Source organism: Antechinus flavipes, chromosome 4 (genome assembly GCF_016432865.1).
Source record: "Antechinus flavipes isolate AdamAnt ecotype Samford, QLD, Australia chromosome 4, AdamAnt_v2, whole genome shotgun sequence".
Lineage (NCBI taxonomy): Eukaryota > Metazoa > Chordata > Mammalia > Dasyuromorphia > Dasyuridae > Antechinus > Antechinus flavipes.
This window is the reverse complement of record NC_067401.1, coordinates 320,198,682-320,221,795: the sequence shown is the minus strand read 5'-3', so window position 1 is coordinate 320,221,795 and position 23,114 is coordinate 320,198,682. Positions and strand designations below refer to the sequence as shown.

At 31.7% G+C, this 23,114-nt stretch overlaps 1 protein-coding gene across 5 annotated transcripts in view; it reads left to right on the top strand.

Moving 5' to 3' along the window:
• The window catches only part of AHI1 (Abelson helper integration site 1), a 247,360-nt gene that overhangs the window by 60,434 nt on the left and 163,812 nt on the right, over positions 1–23,114 (top strand). For all 5 annotated transcript variants that reach the window (XM_051997812.1, XM_051997811.1, XM_051997813.1 and 2 more), the window contains 6 exons: positions 7,828–7,960; positions 12,054–12,177; positions 12,917–13,146; positions 15,623–15,726; positions 19,907–20,025; positions 22,366–22,496. In XM_051997812.1, coding sequence (XP_051853772.1) covers positions 7,828–7,960; positions 12,054–12,177; positions 12,917–13,146; positions 15,623–15,726; positions 19,907–20,025; positions 22,366–22,496 — 841 coding nt within the window. The remainder of the gene's footprint in view (positions 1–7,827; positions 7,961–12,053; positions 12,178–12,916; positions 13,147–15,622; positions 15,727–19,906; positions 20,026–22,365; positions 22,497–23,114) is intronic.

Sequence of the window (23,114 nt, the reverse complement as noted above, 5' to 3'; positions counted from 1 at the left end):
TCAGTGTCCCAGCTTTTCCCACATCCCCTCCAACATTATCTTTTCCTATTATCTTAGTCAATCTGAGAAGTATGTAGTGGTATCTCAGAGTTGTCTTAATTTGCATTTCTCTGATCAGTAATGATTTGGAGCACCTTTTCATATGACTACCAATAGTTTCAATTTCTTTATCTGAAAATTGTTCATATCCTTTGACCATTTGTCAATTGGAGAATGGCTTGAATTCTTATAAATTTGAGTCAGTTCTCTATATATTTTGGAAATGAGGCCTTTATCAGAACCCTTCAATGTAAAAATGTTTTCTCAGTTTATTGCTTCCCTTCTAATCTTGTCTGCATTCGTTTTGTTTTACAAAAACTTTTTAACTTAATATAATTAAAATGATCTATTTTGTGATCAGTAATGATCTCTAGTTCTTCTTTAGTCACAAATTCTTTCCTCCACAACAGATATGTTCTACTAATATGTTTATACTATCATTCTTTATGTCTTGATCATGAACCCATTTTGATGGGTATATGGTGTTAGATGTGGGTCAATGCCTACTTTCTGTCATACTAGTTTCCAATTTTCCTAGCAGTTTTTGTTAAATAGTGAATTTTTATCCCAAAAGCTGAGGTCCTTGGGTTTGTCAAATACTAGATTGCTATAGTCATTGACTGTTTAGTCCTGTGAGCCTAACCTATTCTACTGATGAACTACTCTATTTCTTAGCCAGTACCAAATGGTTTTGATGACCGCTACTTTATAATATAGTTTTAGATCTTGTACAACTAGGCCACTTTCATTTGCTTTTTTTTTTTTTTCATTAATTCCTTTGAAATTCTTGACTTTTTGTTCTTCAGATGAATTTTGTTGTTATTTCTAGCCAGTATAATAGTTTCTTGGGAATTTGATTGGTATAGCACTAAATAAGTAGATTAGTTTAGGTAGTATTGTCATCTTTATTATATTCACTCAACTTGATATTTTTTCAATTGATTAGATATGACTTTATTTGTGTGTAAAGTGTTTTGTAGTTTTGCTCATATAGTTCCTGACTTTCCCTTGGCAGATAGCTGTCAATAATATAAAATATTTGGAAATCTATTTTAAATGGAATTTTTCTTTGTATCTCTTGATGTTGGGTTTTGTTAGTGATGTATAAAAATACCAATGATTTATGTGGAGTTACTTTGTATTCTGCAACTTTGCTAAAGTTGTAAATTATTTTTAATAGTTTTTTAGTTGATTCTCTAGGGTTCTCTAAGTATACCATCATATCATCTGCAAAGAGTGATAAGTTGGTTTCCTCATTACCTATTCTAATTCCTTTAATCTCTTTTTCTTTTCTTATTGCCAAAGCTAGCATTTCTAATGCGATATTGAATAGTAATGATGATAGTGGGTAAAATTTTCTTTTACCCTGATCGTATTGGGAATGGTTCCAGTTTATCCCCATTACATATGATGCTTGCTGATGGTTTTAAATAGATGCTACTGACTATTTTAAAGAAAAGTCCATTTATTACTATACTTTCTAGTGTTTTTAATAAGAATGGGTATTGAATTTTATCAGCTGCTTTTTCTGCAGCTATTGAGATAATCATATTATTTTTGTTAATTTGGTTATTGATAAAGTCAATTATGCCAATGGTTTTCCTAACATTGAACTAGCCTTGTATTCTTGGTATAAATACTATTTGGTAATAGTGTATTATCCTGGGGATGATTTTCTGTAGCTTTTTTGCTAATATCTTATTTAAGATTTTTGCATCATTATTCATTAGGGAGATTGGTCTATAATTTTTTTTCTCTGTTTTCTTCCTACCTGGTTTAGGTATCAGTACCATGTCTATGTCATAAAAGGAATTAGGTAGGAGTCCTTCATTCCCTATTTTTTCAAATAGTTTGTATAGTATTGGAATTAATTGTTCTCTAAATGTTTAGTAGAATTTACATGTAAACCCATCTGGGGTGGGGATTTTTTCTTAGGGAGTTAATTAATAGCTTGTTCTATTTCTTTTTCTGAAATAGGACTATTTAAGCAATTTACTTTTTCCTCTGGTAATCTAGGCAATGTATATTTTTGAAATTCCTCCATTTCATTTAGGTTATCAAATTTATTGGCATAAAGTTGGGCAAAGTAACTCCTAATTATCGCTCTAATTTCCTCTTCATTAGTGGAAAGTTCTCCTTTTTCATCTTTAAGATCAACAATTTGATTTTCCTTTTTCCTTTTTCTAATCAACTTTAAGGTTTATCTATTTTGTTGGGTTTTTTTTTCATAAAACCAAATTTTAGTTTTATTTATTAAATAGTTGTTTGTTTTTTTACTTCCAATTTTCAGTGTGATCTAGTATGCTTTCTTTGAGCCAAATCTGATGAGAGTAAGATTTACACAACGTTTGTCACCCTCCCTTATTTCCCTCAATTATAATAGGTTTTCTTTGCCTCTTCCTGAGATGTAATTTCCTTCATTTTACCTCCACTTTCCCCTTTTTCCGGTACAATCCTCTTTCCACATCTAGTTTCTTTTTTATAACAGAATCAGATTATACATGCACTCTCTATGGATACCCATAACAGAAATACAGTTCTCAAGAGTTCTTTTATCTTTTTATGCTTCTCCTGAGTTCTATATTTGGAGGTCAAATTTTTTATTTAGCTCTGGTTTTTTCATCAGAAATAAATGGAATTCACCTGTTTCATTGCATGTCCATCTTCTTCCCTGAAAGAAAATGCTTAATTTAGTGGGGTAGTTTATTCTTGACTGTATGCCAAGTTCCTTTGCTTTTTAGAATATCAGATTCCAGGCCCTTTGATCCTTTAAGGTGGAAGATGCTAGATCCTGGGTAATCCTTATAATCCTTATTGTGGTTCCTTAGTATTGGAATTGTTTTTTTCTGGCTGGTTGTAATATTTTTTCTTTGATCTGATAGTTCTGGAATTTAGCCACAATATTCCTTGGAGTTTTAATTTTGGGGTCTCTTTCAGGAGGTGTTTGGTGAATTCTTTCAGTGGTTATTTTACTTTCTGATCTTATGACATCTGGGCAGTTCTCTTTGATGATTTCTTGATAAATAATGTATAGGCTCTTTCTTTCATCATCTGGTTTTAAGGGAATCCAATAATCCTTAGATTGTCTCTCCTAAATCAATTTTCCAGGTCATTTGTGTTCCCAATTTGATATTTTACATTTTTTCTATTTTTTCTTTTTTTTCTTTTTTGGTTTTGCTTGATTGATTCTTGTTGTCTCGTTGAGTCATTCATTTTCATTTGTTCAGTTCTGAATTTTAGTGATTTATTTTCTTCATTTTTTTTACTTCTTTTTGTATTTGTCCAATTGAATTTTTAAATGAGTTGTTTTGTTCTACAGAATTGTTTTTTTCCATTTCATAAATTCTGTTTTTTAAGGAGTTATTTTCTTTTTCCATTTCACAAATTCTGTTTTTCTGGGAATTGTTTTCTTTTTCCATTTTATCAAATCTGCCTTTTAATGAGTTATATGCTTTTTCCAAACTCTCTTGCAAAGTTTTCATTTCCTTTTGCCCATTTTTCTTACAGCTCTCTTTTAAGATCCTTTTTAATTTCTTCTAGGAGAGTCTTGTGTGATGGGTACCAGTTTATATCACCTTTTGGGGCTTCATCTGAAGACAATCTGCTTTTAGTCTCCTTACCATAAAAACTGTCTATGGTTAAAGTTCTTTTTTTAATTTTTTTTATTTTTTTTTTATTTTTAAGTTTAGGTTTGTTTTTAGGGCAGGGGAGTTTGCAAGCTTCCTCTACAAGTGGCTGTGGCTGCACTGAGTCCAAGCTGACTCACTCTGGTACTGGGTGGGCATGGCCAGGTCAAGTGAGATTCTGACATTTTTGAGGTTCACTATTTACCTTTTGTGTTTGTGATGGATGTTTTATAACTTCTCTCCTGATCTATTGGCTTTTAACTAGGGCAGAATAGCCAACACTGCTATAGATTACTCCCAGTAGATTCTCCCCCATGCAGATCCTGTAGTGCCCTGGGTCTACACTGTCTGTGTTGGCATTTGTGCTCAGCCTGCTTGTGCTTGGCCCGCCTCCCTCTAGGCCTATTGAAACAGACTTTTTCTGGGGATGTTCCAAATTATCTTCTGCTGGTAATTTGTTGCACTCCCAATATTCATGGATGCTACCAGTCCAGAACTCATTTAGAGGCTGGATTTGCTAATTAGTCTGAGGATTGTAGAAGAAAGTCAGAAAGAAACATGTGTCTTCTCTGCCATCTTAGCTCTGCCCTCCAGTGTGGCATTTTAAAAAATTGACTATACATATTTTTAATGGATTTTGTTTTTCTTGCTTTCTTGTTTGGGGATAAGGGAATAACTGGGAAGAAGAGAGTTTAGAATTGAAAATAAAATTTAATTATAAAAAAATAAAGGAAGTGATGGAAGCAAGAATACAATAAAAATATAATTCAACTCGAAAAGGAAAGAACACAACAGCTAGGTGGCACAGTGCATAGAGCCTCAGTCCTGAAGTCAGGAGGATCGGAGTTCAAATTTGGCCTCAGACACTTAACACTTCCTAGCTGTGTGACCCTGGGCAAGTCACTTAACTCCAATTACCTGAGAAAAAAGGAAAGGAAAGGAAAGAACATTTTCATATGGAATTGAGGCAGGTTTCATGGAGGAGGAGATGCCCAAAGTAAAACTTAAGTGTTAGATATATATTGGATTACTTGCCTCTAGGGGAGGGGGAAAGGAGGAAGGGAGAGAAAAAAAATTGAAACACAAGGTTTTCCAAGGATGAATATTGAATATTATCCATGCATATGTAAAATAAAAAGCTTTAATTTAAAAAAAAATCTTAAAAAAAGAAAAAAAAGTTAGAATAATATTTAGGCAACATCTAGGACAGTTCTCTAAAAGTTAGAGATTTGGAACTGAATTCATAAAAGATATTTATATCAAATAGGGTTGGATCCATATACTTAGGAGTCATCAGCTTTGCAATATTTTAAGAAGTTATCATCAAGGCAGACACTAACATTTATTAAACATTGGGGTGATCACTAAACCTATGGGAATGGAAGAATTCACCAACAAGAAGAATTTAGAGAGAAGTAGAGGACAGGGCCTTAATGGACTCTCACAATTGAGAGGAACAAAGATAATTTTTCAGCCATTTCCAATAAAAATGACTGAGAGCAATCAGACAGATAAAGAGAACCAAGAGAAGACCTAGCTTGGAAAGCAAGAGAAGAGCCAATACTGAGGAGGAGAGAGTAGTTGTCTATGTTGATTGGAGTCAAGAAAAGGTGAAGGAAAATGAAGAATGTGGAAAAACCTATCAGAACTAGCAGTGGAAATGGTTATTGTTGCTCATTTAGAGAGCAGTCTTAGAAGTCTCAGGGATGAGAACCAGATATCGAGAGAGGTTCACAGAGGCAGGAAGTAGACTGCATGCTCCCAGGACTACAGTGAAAAAGGGGAGAGTTGGGACAATCTTTTGTAAGCAAGCAGGATCAAGGAAAGTTTTCAGGTTTTGTTTTTTTGTTTTCTTAATGAATAGGGAGACCTAAGTAAATTTTTAGGCAGTCAGGAAAGCGCCAGGAGTTAGGGAAAAACTGAAGAATGGGGATAATTTTAGGGCAGTCTTCCAAAGGAGAGAATGTAATCAAGGATAGCAGCGCAGGCAAAGAGAGAAGTTACCTCTGTGGTTGGAAAGAAAAGAAGAATGGGCAAAAATAGATTTTGGGGTGTGAAGAAAGGAAATTCTGGATGAACCAGTCATATAAAGCTGAAGTCAAGATTACAGAAAGATAGGTGAGTGGCGTTAGGACTTTGAGGAGAGATTATATGAATTTAAGCAGCTGTTACAAGAAATGAATATAACAATTATGCCTTAGCGGGGATCTATTTGAGGTTAGAAGACATGAATTTGGACCAATCACCATAGTTTCATAACTCAGTCAGTATTCTCTGTCTCTACAGTAGAAGTAAATGAGACAAATGATATTAGGAATTCATGGTTGCGTGTTAGTAGCAGTTAAAGAACCAAGAGATAAGGAATTTAGGAAATTCAAGTATTGAAGATAATGCCTTGAACTACTTAAATATGATATAATAAGTCAGTCATGCATTTATTCAACATCTTTTTTTAGGCACAGTACTAAGTTCTGGGGATTAAAAAAAAAGGGTGGGAGGGGGAGAGAATCCCTATTCTTAAGAAATTCTAGAATTAATGGGGTAGATATCATGCATAAGACTTTGTACAGATAGAGTATAAAGAGTATAGACAGAGTAGATTGGAGATAATCTCAGGGGAAAGACTTTTTGTAGAACGTGGTACTTTAGCTAGATTTGAAGGAAGCCAAGGAAGTTGGAAGGTGGAGATAAAGAAGGATAGAATACCAGACTTGGAGGAAATCCAGTGAAAATACCTGACTAGGGATGTAGGGTTGTTTGTAAGGAATAACAAAGCAGCCAGTTTCAAAGACTCACAGAGTATGTTTCAAGGTGTAATATATGAGAGGTCTGCAAGGTAAGAAGGAAACACATTATGGAAGACTTTAAAAGACAGGGTTTTTTTATAGGCAATTGGTTGCCACTGGAGTTGACTGAACAGGTTGTCACTAAAGCCAGAAGAGGAATTCGAGGACTAGGGATTATCACTAAGGGCCCTTCCAACTCCACATCTTTGATCCAGTGATCATGGTATGTGCATATAATAAATCCTCCTGGTGACCTAGTTTCATAACCTGAGTGTCATCCTCAAGTCTTCCTTCATATTCACTTCACACATTCACACTTCACAATTTTGAGTCTACTTTCAAAACTTGTAGTTTCCACTCATATTACTGCCATCTTGTTGCAGACTTTCATTATCTCAGCAGGCTTCTTGCTCTCCTTGTCTTATACTTCTTCCCACTTGAATCCATCCTCTTTTCAACTACCAAAGGGATCTTCTGAAAATGAAGGTCTGACTGTCACATACTCAAAAAACTGCAATGTTCCTTATTCTCTCTAGGATCAAATATAAAATGCTCTAAAGCTATTTATAATCTGCCCCCTTTTTAATCTTTCCAGTGTTTTTATATTTTACTCCTCTCGACTGTGGTGATTGAATGTGGATCACAACATAGTAGTTTTACTTTTTTTGTTGTTGTTTGCTTGCATTTTGTTTTCTTTCTTTTTTCCTTTTTGGTCTCATTTTTCTTGTGCAATATGATAATTGCAGAAATACCTATAGAAGAATTGTACATATTTAACATATTGGATTACTTGCCTTCTAAGGGAGTGGATAGGGAGACTAGAAGGAGAAAAAAATTGGAACACAAGGTATTGCAAGGTTGAATTTGAAAACTATCTATTCATTTGTTTCAAAATAAAAAGTTTTATTTAAAAAAAAAAGAAAAAATATTTTACTCCTCTACAAGTATTCTATAGTCCATTGACTCATCATCTCAATAATATAGTGATCTAAGACATTTCAAATGACTTATGATGAAAATTTGATATACCTTCAGAGAAAGAATTGATGTCTGTATACCAACTGAAGCATACAGTTTTTTACTTTTTTTGTTCAAGTCTTGCACAAAATAATAAATATGTAAATGTTTTAGGTGATTGCACTTGTATAATCTATATTAGATTGCTTACCATCTCAGGGAGGAAAGAGGGAAGAAGGAAGGTATAAAATCTGAAACTCAAAGCTTAAAAAAAATAGAACAACAAATGTCAAAAAAAATTTACATATAGTTGGGGAAAATAAAATATTACTAAAAAATTCAATAGTAAATAAAATTATCATTTAGCCATCATAGATGTTTTGTTTACCTAATTTTGTGTGGGAAATTGTATTCAATAGGTTTGCCGTATCCCAAACAAGCACCTGTTTTCACTGCATACAGGAGACCGAGGATGTTTTTGTATAAATTTCTCCCAGAATGGAAGAATGTTAGCAGCAGCATGTGCAGGCCATGATGGGTATCCCGTTATTTGTAAGTTGTAAACTTGTATGTTTCATCTGAATTTTTATGGTCTTTTGGAGAGTACTAAAAAGAAGCACTTGAAATTATTTTGAGATTTTAAAAAATCAATTGCCTAAAATATAATAGCATTAGACATGTAACATGTACCACTTGAAAAGTTTAAAATAATAATTTTGGTTAGAAGACATTATAGCAGTAAAAACTTTGACGATTCAAATTTGCTGGAATATTCCACTTTTCAATACACTAATGATATTTACTTGTTTAATGAATCTATTAGCAAATGTTTATTATCAATTATGTGCCAAGTATTTGGAATACATGTATAAAAATTGAGACAATCCCTCTTCCCAAGTTACTTTCATTTTAATAGGGCAAAACATATAATTCAATATATACTACACAAATGTGAAATGAATAAATATACATATATACATATACATAAGTATATACATATATACATAAGTAATTCATGACAACATAGTTTGGGAGAGAAAGAACTAGGGATTAGGGTGACTTCATGCAGAAGAAGATTCTTGAGCTGCACATTAAAGGAGGGACTTTATGAATCCAACAGCAGAGAGAGAAGATATGGGGTATTATATGTAAAAAGCTGGAAAACCAGTTTTACTGAATTACAGAATGTAGAAGGGGGAGTCCCTTCCAGGGCGTCCAATAGAAGAATAGGTTGAAGCCAAATTAAAAAGGACAAGCTAATCAGAAACAATAGTAAGCCACTGAAGAAAATCGAATGGGGAAGTCATATGGTCAGTTGTGGACTAAAGGAGCATTACTTTGGCCCTTTGTGGATAGATTGATTAAGGAAGAGTCTTGAGACCATAAGACCAGTTATTGCAGTAGGCTTAGAGAAATCATGAGAGCCTGAATTAAGGTGGCCGTTGTGGGAGTAGAGAGAAGAGGTCAGATAGGGAAAATACACATTAGCATGAAATGGGCAAATAGCTCATCCTTAACCACATTCAGCAATGTGGTTTAAATTATTTAAAGTAGTGTTCTTTTATTATATGAACCATTAGGTGAGAGTGGATGTTTATAAACTTTTCAGGTAATATAGCAGAGATGAAACTGAAAATTTTCATTTTGGGGATATATTTTAGAATAATATTACACTATTTTACCTCGATCAATTTCTAATCTGTCAATTTCTAATCAACATTAAAGATTTATATTTTAGTATATATGTTTAGTAATATTTTAACAAAATATTAAAGATTAATATTTTGAGAATATTTAAAATTTATTGGAACATGAAATTTAAGTGAAATCTTTCTAGATCATGCCCTCTAAGCACAGTTTTCCCTCAGGGTGCTATTTTAGGACCTCTTCCCTTCTTCCTCTCTACTTACTTCACTTGGTGATCTCATCAGTTTCTATTTTTAAAATTATCTTTGCTGATGATTGTCATATCTACCAGTACTATCCAAACACCTGCTGCTCTCCAGTCTTCCATCTCCAAGTGCCTTTCATACATCTCAGACTGGATGTATAGTAGACATCTTTCCCTGAATCATTCTCCAAGTCTATGTTTCCTATTACTGTAGAGGGCAAGAATATTCTCCAGATTCCTCAGGTTCACAACTTAGGAGTCAGCTTGAATTCCTCACCCCTGATATGTGAGCTATTGCCAAAGCCTGTGGATTTTGCCTTTACATCTCTCAAATAACCATTTAATACTGCTGTCACTTTGGGACAGTCCCTCATCACATTATGCCTGGATTATTTCAGTAGCCTGCTGATGGGTTTCACCTTAAGCCTCACTCCACTCCAATTCATCTCCATCAGTCACCAAAGTGATTTCCTTCTTCACTCCTAATGACTCCTTGCCGCTTCCAGGATCAAATCTGTAAAATGCTCATTTGGTGTTCAGAGCCCTTCATGACCAAGTCCCTCTCTTACCTTTCTAGTTTTCTTATGCGTTACTCCCCAAAACATACTCTTTGATCTAGTAACACTGGCTTCCTGGTTTTTTCTATGAATAAGACACCCCATTTTCAGACTCTGGTCATTTTCTCTGTCTGTCCTCCATGCCTAGAATGTTCTTCCTCCTCATCTCCACTAATGGCTCTCCTGGTTTCCTTCAATTCCAAACTAAAATCTCATCTTCCTCAAAAAACCTTTCCCAGCTTTTCAGTTTTAATGCCCTCTTCCTCTCTATTATTTCCTAATTATCCCTATATATTTATCATTTGTACATATTTGTCTATTTGTGTCTCTTCATAAGATGGTGAATTTCTTAATGATCAGGATTGTTGTTTGCTTTTGTGTGTGTGTGTGTGTGTGTGTGTGTGTGTGTGTGTGTGTGTGTGTATCAAAAAGTGCTTAATGCAGTGCCTGGCACTTAGTAAGTGCTTGAATATTTTTTTATTTACTCACTTCCTCTGCATTCCAGCCATACTGGTCCATTTCATGATTCCTCAAATACCAAGCTCTATCTTCTCTCTGTTTCATATTGTCTATTCTTGCCTAAAGTGGATTCCCTTACCTCTGGGAGTTCCTAATGCCTCTTGGCCTTAATTCTAGCATCATACTGTTTGTGAAACCTTTCCTGTACCCTCTCTTCCCATCTGTGAGGGCACAAAACTACATTGTATTTATTTTGCATATGATCTGTAAATATATATAAGTATACATATATATATATATATATATGTGCATATATATATATATATATATATATATGTATTGTCTCCCTCATTAGAATATAAATTCCTTGAGGGCAAACTCGGGATTGCTTTGCTTTTGTCTTTATATCCTTAGTGTTTTGCCCTCTGACTAGAATTAATAAGCACTTGATAAATGTTTGTTGATTGATTGTGTAATGTTTAAATGCAGTAATAAGATCAGTGGATAATGGGAAACTACTATTACTTCCAAGCTTAAAAAAGAAAACCTTAAGAAGCAAAGCTTTGTGACCTGAAAATTCCAAATGAAACTTTCTTTCATTAAAAATTGAAATGTAAATTTCTTAACCATTGTCCCTATTCTAAGGGCTCAGCCACTTGAAGGATCATACCCCAAAATGGCTGTTTTGAGGCAGCTGAGTGGTCCAGTGCATCCTGATCTGCAATCAGAAAGCCAGAGCTCATAATCAGCCTCATATACTTAGAAGTTGTAACACTTAAGTGAAACACTTTAACTCTGCTCCAGTTTCCTCATCTGTAAAATGCAGATAATAATAGCACTCCCCAGAATTATTGTGACGATTAAATGAGATATGTGTAAAGCCCTATATAAATTTTAGCTATTATTATTAAGATAAGAATTATTTATATAACAGAAAAAGAAGCCGGGTCAGATGTATGCAAAGGAACAAATATGAGAACTAGGATTAGAATTATATAAATTATTTTAAACATTTCAATGTACGAGTACCTTTTACTTTACATAACTACATTCCAGAAAATTTTACTGTAATGCAGAATTTTATTTTATCCTTATAACTATCATTATAAAATTAGAGGACAAACACTGAGAGACAAAAAATTCCCCAACAAACTGAAATAACAAGTTTGACACAATAGTACACCAAAAAATTGTGCCCACAGCATAAACTGCTCTATAATACTACATTCTAAGAATCATACTCCCTGGACCACAATCTGATTTTTCTCTGCTTCTCCTTCTTCCTGATCCTCAGTTTCCTTATCTGTAACATGGTGATGACGATTTTCTAATGACCTAAAGATCTAAACAGAACAATTTATGCAAAAACACCAAATAGATTCCATGTTAGAGAGATCCCATTGGAAATAACCAGACTCTTTTTTTGTTTAGTTATTTGGATATAGGATCTCTTTGCTATGTGGCCAAGTAAGTATTTTTACAAAAGTTGTTTTATTTGATTCTTAGACCTTGGCAAAACAAGTTATTATAAAATTGTTGTCACCATGTTACAGATAAGGAAACTGAGCCCTGGAGCTCATAATATTATGAAGGTAGTGGAGATGGTGCCCATAGTATGGTCTTCAAAGTTCTCATTCAAGGTTTTTCTCAATATAGCATGATCCTTTAACGTGCATTTTATTATTATACAATACTCTGTGAATAGCCTATTCACTAATTTTTTAATTTTTTTCTTTAGTATATGAAATCCCTTCGGGACATTACTTGAGAGAATTTTGTGGTCACCTCAATATTGTTTATGATCTTTGCTGGTCAAAAGATGATCAGCATCTCCTTACTGCATCCTCTGATAGTACCGTCAGGTCAGTATAATTCAGGAAAGAACAAGGCCATGAGCCTGGCTACCTGAGCCCCAGAACATTTCCTCTCTAACACACTACCTCCTATAAACTCTTTGCTTTATATTAAGAATACAGTACAGGGTTTAGTTTCATATAATATAATGTTTATCATTTCTATTTTGAGAAGGATGAATGAATTTCAGTTGTCATTTTATTAGTATAATAAACTCTTGCTTAGGAAAACCCTCTACTAATCCCTTACTATTCATCATTTATAGTCTTAGAGTTGGCCAGTGTACTTACTTTAAGTGACTTGTCCAAAGTCACACGGCCAGTATGTAGTACAGGTGGGGGCCTATGCCCATGTCTTCCTGGTTCTAAAACTATATTTCTCTTTACTCTACCATGCTGCTGCTTGTCTCGCTCTTTATAAGTTCTTATTAATTCACTGGCTGCATCTCTCTGTTCATAAGCAGACAAGCTAGAAAAACACTTAAAAGGTGCATTTGGATAATGAATTAGAAGTCAATGATATTAAAAGTCATAATTTGGTGGTCACTGGATTTAGCTATAGAATTAATGTCAGGTTTAGTCTCTATTTTCTGTTAATTATTTTGAAGACATGTATATTTGGACTTCTGTGAGTAATGAGAAAAAACTTTTTGTATTTACATTTGAACCTTAATGTATGTGTGTGTACATGTGTATGTATATGCATGTATATATGTATATAAAATAAAATCTGATTTTTTTCTTCTAGAATGTGGAAAATTGAAAGCCAAAGTAGATCTGCTATAAAGGTTTTCCCTCATCCATCATTTGTCTATACAGCCAAATTCCACCCAGTTGCAGGATACTTGGTAGTTACAGGATGTTATGATTCTGTGATAAGAGTATGGAATGGAAAAGTGAAAGAAGTTCATGGTCAGTTATTACAAGAATTTGATGGCCACAAAAGTTTTATCAACTCTCTCTGTTTTGACACTGAAGGTATGTAGAATACAAATTATAGATTGTCCTCTCTATCAGAGCTTTGTAAATTTTTTTCGCTCAAGACATTTTTTCACCTGAGAGATTTTTATGGGACCTTGGGTATAAAGGTATATAAAATAGGCACATAAGTTAAACAGTTACTGATAATAAATAGTACATTTATTTAAAAACAATTTTTGATATATATATATATATATATAATTTTACCTTTATTAAAAATGAAAGCAAATTTGCTTAATAATGAGATGGATGTGCTTAATTTTTTATATAAAGAATTAAATCATGGGGGACTATTTAATACCTTTTACTGTTGCCAAATTTTTCATGAACCCCGTATTTAGTTATGTGACCCCATGTAGGGTTGCTATTCACAGTTTTAATAATTTTTGCTCTATATTACAAAGTATAGCCACACAAAATGCAGATTTTTCTCTTTTCCTTATTGTAATTTCTTGTAAATCTCAACTTCTCATTATACTTTTTTATACTTAACAGGTTGTTGTGTGAATCAATGAGGTAATTGACATAAAGCCCTTTGCAAATGTTAAAGTACTGTGTAAATGTCAATTATTATCATTTTATTATTATTATTCCTCTTGTCATCTTTTTGATTAAAATAGCAATAGTTCTGTCACAAGTTGTTATCCTGCTGTTCTTATTTGATAGTTTACATTCTGTGAATGATTGCAGAAATGGATGAAATAGTTCCTTTTTGCAATTGAATGAGTAATTCAATTTCATATGAGAAATGTATTCATATAAGAAATTTAATTTCATATCTTCTAGATTCACTGAAAACATCTTTGAAACAACTCCAATAGCAGTCAGGTAAATGAGGATGATATGATCCTCATTCTGGTCCCATGTGCTTTTGATTTATTCTAGAAGCTTTTAATTCCACCAAACTTGAATATTAAACATTGTATGTGATTGCATCTATTTTTAGCAGTCTCTCAATATTTTATGAATTATTATTACTCTTGGGCTATGTTGGGCAATAGTTTTTTTTCAATGTTAATGTGGTTCCAGTATAATGTATTTATTGAATTCTTAATAGTTTTTTGAGACATATGTTTGTAAGAGACAGATTTGTTGTAAGTTATTTTATGTTATATGTTGTCTGTTATTTTATAACAGCTATTGAGTTTTTGGTATTCAGTCGAACATGACTGAAATGACAACCACAATAACAATCATCAGATGGGGAGTAACTGAGGAAATTGTGGTATATAAATGGAATGGAATATTTTTTAAATGACAAAAAATATGGCAGATTAGACAGATTAGGAGAAAGGTGGGAAGACTTGTACAAATTAATGCAGAGTAAAATGAGCAGGACCAAGAAACCAAGTTATATGATGAAAGCAGCACTAATATGAAACAAAGCAACTTTGGAGCCCTTGAAACTTTTAATTGAAACTACAAGCAATGCTGATTTTAAAAGAATGATGACTTGACAGAAATGTGGTGGACATGGGATGAAGTATTATATGTAAAGATTCAAATATGGCTAGTATATTCATTTTTTTTTTTTTTTTTTTTTGCTCAGCAATAAATATTTTTATAAGAAAAAGCAGCTAGGAGAGGATGACAAGCTGGTTGGTAATAATAAATTTAAAAAATGATGAATAAAAATAATTTATTTAAAAGAACTGAAGAAAATAAATAAATACAATAGCTTTATTACTTTTCTGTTATAGATATTTGGAGAGAGAACGATTCTTAAAAAAAACAAAGTGAACATAAACTCAGTTTGCTATAGAAGTCTCTTATTGCACACTGAAATGCTTAGGTTAATTATTAAGTCTACAATAAAGGAAGAAAGAAGATTATATTTGTTCTGCTTAGTCCTAGACAAGAGAAGAAATAGAGATGGTTGGAAGAAACAAAGCGTCAAATTTTGGCTCTGTATGCCCGGTGCTTGGCACGTAGTAACGTGCTTAATAAATTTTTACTACTTTATTGAGGAAAAACTTTCTAACAACTTTAGCTTTCCACAAATAAAATAGGATGTATTGTGGAGTAATGAGCTCCCATAGTGTTTCAAATGGAAACTTGATGTGACCATTTTGGGGTGATGTTCCCCCCTTGGGAAAAGAGGTTGGATTAGATGATGACTCTGTCTACTTCTAACTTGAGATACTGTGCTTCCATCTCAGATGCCACTTCTTCTACTAAGCCTTCCCTGATTCACTTTACTGAGATGTTACCTAGATTTTGGTTTTATCATTCTGTAATAAGACTTTTAATATAATGTTGTATGCTATTATTGTTATCCCCTTACTAGATTGTAAGCTTCTTGAAGATCATAAATGTGCCTTTGGTGTTTTGGTTTTTCTTTTGGTGTTTTTCATAAAGCCTAGGAGGATCATCTATATATTACTGAATAGTTAATGAACAAAAATGAATTTCTGTTAATTATTTGGTATTTGTAAATATATATATATATATTTTTTTTTTTTTTCCTCCACAGGACTTCATATGTATTCAGGAGACAGTTTAGGATTGATTATTGTTTGGAATACTTTGGTCAGAGAAAATGAACAACATCCAGTTCGACTTTGGAACATAAATAAGGTTATAAAGTAATATTTAAAATTTTAATTTCATTAAGGAGGTAAAATTGTAAACAATATTATACAATTTTCTCTTTTCAGGTTAACAATACATATATTGGGAAATTAAATTCCCTTGAATATCTTCCTAATATTTTACAAGTGACTGATAAATATAAATGATGATTCACTGAAAATGTTCTAGATATTAGTCTTTTAGGTCATATATAGAAAGAAAATATTTACATGAATTTTGAGCTCCAGTTTATAATTTTTTCACTTGTAAAATTATTATTATAGAATACTGAATTTCTTCCTTCTCCCTTTTTATCTTGACCCTGTAAAGGTTCGATTTACATTGTTAGTAGTCTGTCAGCAGTTCTGTATGTAGTTATATTAATTATGTAGTTATAATTAGACCTACCATTTTTTGTTCCGTGTTAAAATGTGATAGCTTAGGGTAAAGAGGGCAGGAAGGATAGTGAGGAAAAAATAGGAAGAAATTATACATGTGATTGTCACTTAGAATGTGAATGGGATGAATATACCCATAAAACAGAAATGAATAGCAGATTAAAACTGAATTCTGTAATATCTTGCTTTCAAGAAATATTATAAAAATAATAGACACACACAAAAATAAAATAAAAACTAAGAGTAGAATTTGTTATATAAAAAACAGGGTATTAATCGTGACCTTACACAAAATTAAAGTTAAAATAGATTTAATCAAAAATGAAAAAGAAAAGCTACATTATGTATCAACAAGATTATTCAATATTGTTTTAGACCACTTAAAATACCTAGACAGTATAAAAATGCCTGAGTGTATACCTTCTAAACTATACCCAGGAAGTATATGAACATAATACAATACTTTATATAGATAAGATCTGATCTAAATAATTGGAAGTAATTTTTATTGTTCCTGAATAGATAAAATCAATATAATTTTTAAATGGCAATTTTACCTAACCTATTTATTTAATGTCATCTCAGTTAAATTACTAAAAATTATTTTACTGAGTTAGAAAAATAATAACAAAGTTCATTTGGAAGAACAAAAGAAATCAGGAAAAAAAAAAACTATGTAAAGGAAGTAGATTCAGCAGTATTAATCCTTTTTTTTTTTTTAAACAACTTTTTATTGATAGAACCTATGCCAGGGTAATTTTTTACAGCATTAGCAGTATTAATCCTTAAACTATATTATAAAGGAAAGCATTGTTGAAGTATAAAGAGGATAATTGTGATTATTTTAAAATTAATTTTTTAAATTTAAATTATTAAATTTAAAATATTTAAAATTAATTTTTAATTTAACTTTAATTTAAATTATTTTAAATTAAAATTTCAAATTAAAATTTAATTTAAATTATTTTAAATTAAAAATTTTAATTTCAATTTAATTTGAATTATTTTAAATTAACATTTAACATTTAAAATTAAAATTTGTTTAAGTAACATTTATGTAACTAAAAAAATGCAAAAATTGGTTTAATAAAAACAACTTTCATAGCTGGTCTCTCAGATAGATTAGAATATTACTATCGTGAAGGAAATAATGAACTGATTGATTTAGAAAAACATGGAAAGACTTGGATATATAAAGGAAGATGTTATCCATTTTCAGAGAAACAGATGACAGGTAGAAATAAGCATATTTGTGTAAGTCTTACAAATATGTAAAGAGTATATATGTACATTTGTGTGTTTATAGATATCTAGGTATATGTATATAAGAGGTACACAGCAGAGAACAAAAGAAAACCAACAAGGAAGAAAGCTAAGAGAAGCTGGACAGCTTTGAAAACAATGTGTAGTAATTATTATATAGGTTTTCTTGAAATGAATATGTATTGCTTTGTATTGAATTCTTTCTTATATTCTGTTCTGTACATGGCAATGTTTTGTTTTTTGTTTCCTTTTTTCACTTTGTATTTAACTTTAAAGTAAAAAAAAGTGACATTAATATATGAGAACAAATCAATATAGATTTTTGTCCATTATATCTTCTTTTAACTTTTTTTAAAAAACAGGTTTATTGTTTATTTTATTGCTTAAGAGGAAATAACATGATTCTATAAAATTGTTTTAAGTGAATATGACTTAAATTGATATGTTTGATATGATTAAGACCTAAATTTAGTATTGACCAGGAGGCCCTCTAGCCTAACTGCCTCATTTTTCAGCTGAGGAAATTGAGGCCTAGAGAGACAAAGTACCCTAATAAAAAAGGGGGGGGGGTCATAGAAATTCTAAGAGACAGAAGAATGGATTGACCTCAGAGTCAGTGTTGTTTGTACTGTACTGTACTAATTCTTAATATTGTTTATCTCTTAGAAATTTTTGTTCTACATAAAAATGCCATCATTTTTAGAATTTTTATATAGTTTATAGATAATGTCTAAATGAAGACTGTCTTAAGTTGGGGAAAAGACTTATTGTGAGCTTTAATTCAGCCTCCTGAGTTTCTAAAACCTGTTTTAAAAACAATTTCATGTCTGTCAGGTTAATGAGTGGTGTGTTGGGTTTCATACAGTAACTTAATTACACACATTTTAAAAAGAATTGCCTAATTACCTAATATCAAGGGAATGGCAAGATTCCAGATGCCCCATTCTAATCACTTAAGTACATAAAGAATCCTTTATTATTTGCTATGAAAGCCCGTATGAGTTTCTTTATCTTTAAAATAGCAACTCAAAGACAATTTGCCTTGAATAGTTGCATTCCATAATATACTTTTTGAGATGTTCAGAAGGAAAAAGTTAAAAAAAAAAAAAAGTTAATTCTCAAGACTCTTTTCAGTTTTTGATGCATTTTGGAATTTAACAATATATACTAAAACTGGAGTTAACATTTATTTTCTTGTACTTTGTTGGTCAACAGAGTGAGGAGTTGAATTGCAGACAGCTTATGCAGAACAGGACACTTTGAAGATGTGTCTTTGTGTTGTGTACCATGCTCTTTAGTCCAGGATCATATATATAAAGAAAAGCAATAGTTTTCTCCCTTACAAAGCTTCTCAGTTTGAAAATAAAAATAAATTTTTAAAAGGATTTTTGTAATGGCTAGTAAAAACAACATAAGTCTTCTAGTAGTAATGTCAAATTTAGACTTCAGCTGAAATTTGAAATGCATATTAATTTTCTTTTTTTTTTTCATCTTTATATCAGTGTTAAGTGTTGCCTTCATCTCCATAAGAATTTTTCTCGAATTACATTCATTTTTCAACTCGGTAAAATAACTCTTTGGAGCATATATTTTCCATATTTTCCCCTTAGCTTATAACTACTATTGGTTTGTTTTTATTGCTGGCCCAATATCTTTTGATGCTCAGCAGCCATGGGCAGATGGTTTGTTGATGACTCTGAGAGAGAAATGCTATTTAGGGTCTTCCTGTCTCTGCTTGTCTAAATCAGAAGAGGCCCCCTGAGAGAGGAAAAGAAAAAAGGAAAAAGATCCATTGAGAAAGTAGACAAGGTGATAAAAGCTTTAGCCAATTGGTAAAGGACTATGTTTCTCTTACCTCTATCTTGCCTCAGTAATTTCTCATTTACAACTTTTCCATTTCTCTCAGTCATCCAGACAAGAAAATTGCCTGGCAGACCTTTGGTAGCCTCTTCTGATTCAGTGCCAGTCCAGACAGGTAACCCTGCAGTATTTCTGCTTCCCTGATATCATTAATAAGGCGCCTTCTTTAGTTGCCTAGGGCAACTGGATAAAACCCCTTCAGTTACAACTAAATTAAATGATTGAAGAATATTTCAATAACTCCTGTCCCCTAAATTGAGAGGGAAATCTATTTTGAAATAGTTAGAGATTAGAATAGTATTTAAAAGTTGACTCCATTCTTTTTTTTTTGATGAATGCATAAGCTTTAAAAACATATATAACCTTTTTATTTTTCCTTCCTGTGAAACTGAAATTAGATACTTTAATATATATTTAAAAGACAGGCTCATAGATAAAAGCAAATGTTGGTTATAGACTTTAAAAATCTTAAAAACATAGATTTGCTATAAAAGGTATTTCTATGTTATAGAAAAAAATAATTTTTATCAAGCCATTTAAATATTAATTGTCTACAATTCTTGCTTTAGCAAGACATCTAAAATCTTCCTAAATATGATAGTTTTTTTATATCCCATTTGAATGAAAAATTTTTCATAGTTTTTAAAAATTTTCTATCATTGTAGGAAATTAGAGAAAATGATATTAAAGGGATTCCAATAAGTCATTTAGAAGTTCATCCAAATGGAAGACGTTTGTTAATTCATGCCAAAGATAGTACTTTGAGAATTATGGATCTCCGAATGTAAGTAGATTTAAATGGTAACCAAATAATTAACTTTAAGTGTTTGTTATACTAATTAACTGGTTCCAATGGATCATTTCTTTATGTATTTCAGTATTTGTTTAAAGCTTTGTCATTTAAAAAAATCTTTTTTTGTATTGAATATCAGTTTGCAGCCTTTGGTAAAAATAATTCCCTTATATTGTATAATAAAATTAGCAGTACATACTATATGAAGCAGAGAAAAGTAAAAATTTCACAAAACACATGACTGATTTAAAAGATATTTCATCCAATAAAGTTTTTTGGGAGAGGGGAAGGGGTTAGAATTTGGAGTAGAAGAATGCAAATTTAAATCCTAGCTCTTCCATACATAAATCATCTTGGTCACATCACTTAATTTCTTGTTGCCTCAGTTTCCTCTCTGAAAAGTGATTGGCTTAGATAATGACCTCTAAGGTTTCTTACTACTCTAAATCTATGTTTTTTTCATTTCTTTTCAAAGTAAGAATACTGAGGGATCATGTACTTAAAAAAGAAAAAAACAGAAATTGGATTTTTTGGGGTAATTTTTGTTTTGTTTTGTTTATTTAATATTTTCCTTAGTTACAGTCAACATTCAAAACATTTTTTTAACATTTGTTTCTAAAAATGTTGAGTTCTAGGTTTTTTCCCTTATCCCCATCCACAATTAAGTGTGAAGTTATACAAAACATTTCCATAAAAGTCAAGGTGTGGGAAAGAAAAATATAGACGTCCCGCCTAATGAAAATAAAATCCCCAAGAAAAATTAAGTTAAAAAAGAAAGCGAAAAAGACAGAGGAGGAGGAAACAGGGAGAGAGATACAGAAAGAATATGAATGTTTCAATCTGTATTCAGGCAATTAGTTTCTTGTCTGGGTGTGGATAGGATTTTCCATCACAAGTCCTTCGGAGTAGTCATGGATGATTGTACTATTGAGAATTGTAAAGTCATTTAGAGCTGGTTATCCTGGAACATTGCTATTACTTTATATACAGTACAATTTACTTTGCTTGAGTTCTTGGAATACAGATTTTTTTCTTCCTGAGAGCATCCTGTTCATCATTTCCCATAGAACAATAATATTCCATCATATTTTTATTTTTTTATTTTATTAAGCTATTCCCCTCAATTTCCAGGGTTTTTTTTTTTTTTTTGCTCTGAAAAGAATTACTATGAATATTTCTGGTATATATATGTCATTTTCTTTTTTTTTTCCCCCAATCTCTTTTAGTATTCATGCCAAATAGTGGTGGGTGTTAAGTCAAAGGATATGCATGAATTTATATCCCTTTAGGCACAGATCATATCTTTAGATTATGTATCAATTAGGGCATGACTCTTTATTTTTTTATAAATTCTATTGAGTTTCCTCTATGTTTGAGAAATGAGGCCTTACCAGAGAAATTTGCTTCAAAATTATTTTTACAATTACTATTGCTATCTATTTCCCTCTCATTTATTCTTTCCTTTCATCTTGTTCTTTCTCAAAAGTGTTTTGGTAATTACCACTCCCTCCCCCCAATATGCCCTCTTTTTTATCACCCTTCCCTCCCTTCACATATCCCATTCTCCTCCAATTTTCTTGCAGGGTAAGTTGGATTTCTGTGTCCCTATTGAGTATGGATGTTATTTTCTCTGAAACAGTTCTGATGAGAGTAAGATTCACTTTCTCTTCCTCTGTAATTCCTTCTTCCATTCCAGTGTAAAAGCTTAGAACTAGGATTCTTAATGTAGAAAGGACATTTTCTAAAATAATTTTTATCTTTCACATTAGTGTTTCTATGAAATAAATGACAGGTTGTTGTTTTATTGAATTTATGTTTTTTTTTTTTTAAAGTGTGTTAAATTAAGCAGTTTTTAAAAAGCATTCTCAAGTCACTGAAGAAATACTACTCAATGTTAGATTACGGTAATAACCCAAGCATGAGATCACAAGAGACTGAACTATATATCTTGCACCATGTTTGGTGACAAGAATTTAAAAGAAATATATAACTTCAGTATATATAACATATAAAGCCCAAGAATAATAACAACTCTTCTAAAGACAAATGCCTTTAATAAGGACTTAATATCATTCTAACTCAAAAGGAGGAAAATTTTGAAGGAAACTAAACACATTCATACACACACACACACACACACACACACACACACACGTACACACACACGTACACATGCACACTCTAAATATGACAGTTTAAAAAATTCATGTAAATGATATTCTTGAATTATTTAAAAGAAAATTATTTTAAAAATAAAATTTTAAAGATGATTAGATGATTAATGGTTGCATTAAAGAAATGAAAATTTATTAGATTATTTTATTTTTTTAGGTTATCAACAAGAAAGTATGTAGGTGCTGCAAACTACAGAGAGAAGATTCATAGTACTTTAACACCATGTGGGACTTTTCTCTTTGCTGGAAGTGAGGATGGCATAGCCTATGTTTGGAACCCAGAAACAGGTAAGAAATTATTTAAGTCTTGAGAAAATAAATGAATAATGTAGGAAAAATATAGGAAACTAGACATTTAATAAAATATTTGTTGTTGTTCACTCATTTTTAGTCATGTCCAAATCTTCTTAACCCCATTTGACTTTTTATTGACAAAAACCATTTATTGACAAAATGGTTTGCCATTTCCTTTTCTAGTCCATTTTACAGATGAAAAAACCAAGGCAGTGTTAAGTGCCTTGGCCGGGTTTATACAGCTAACCAGTGTCTGAGACCAGATATCAATTCAGGAAAGTGAATCTTCCTGATTTCAGACTCAGGGCTCTATTTATCTACCACATAGCTGCCCTTTTAATGAAATTATTTCTTAGAGAATTCTAAGTCCAAACTTTTATTGTTATTTTTGAAGATTATTGATTTTTATCAAGATGAGAAAGATGGTAAGAAAAATACTTTCAGATTCAATTCTTTTTTTTTTTTTTTTTTTACCATTTCTTATTTCTTCCCTAATTTGCTATTTTGGCAGAATACTTGCATGATGAGCTCTCTGAACCCAGCTACTTAAAGTACATTCCTATAATGAGATAGTATCACAATTAGAATATTAACTGAGGAAAATCATGAATC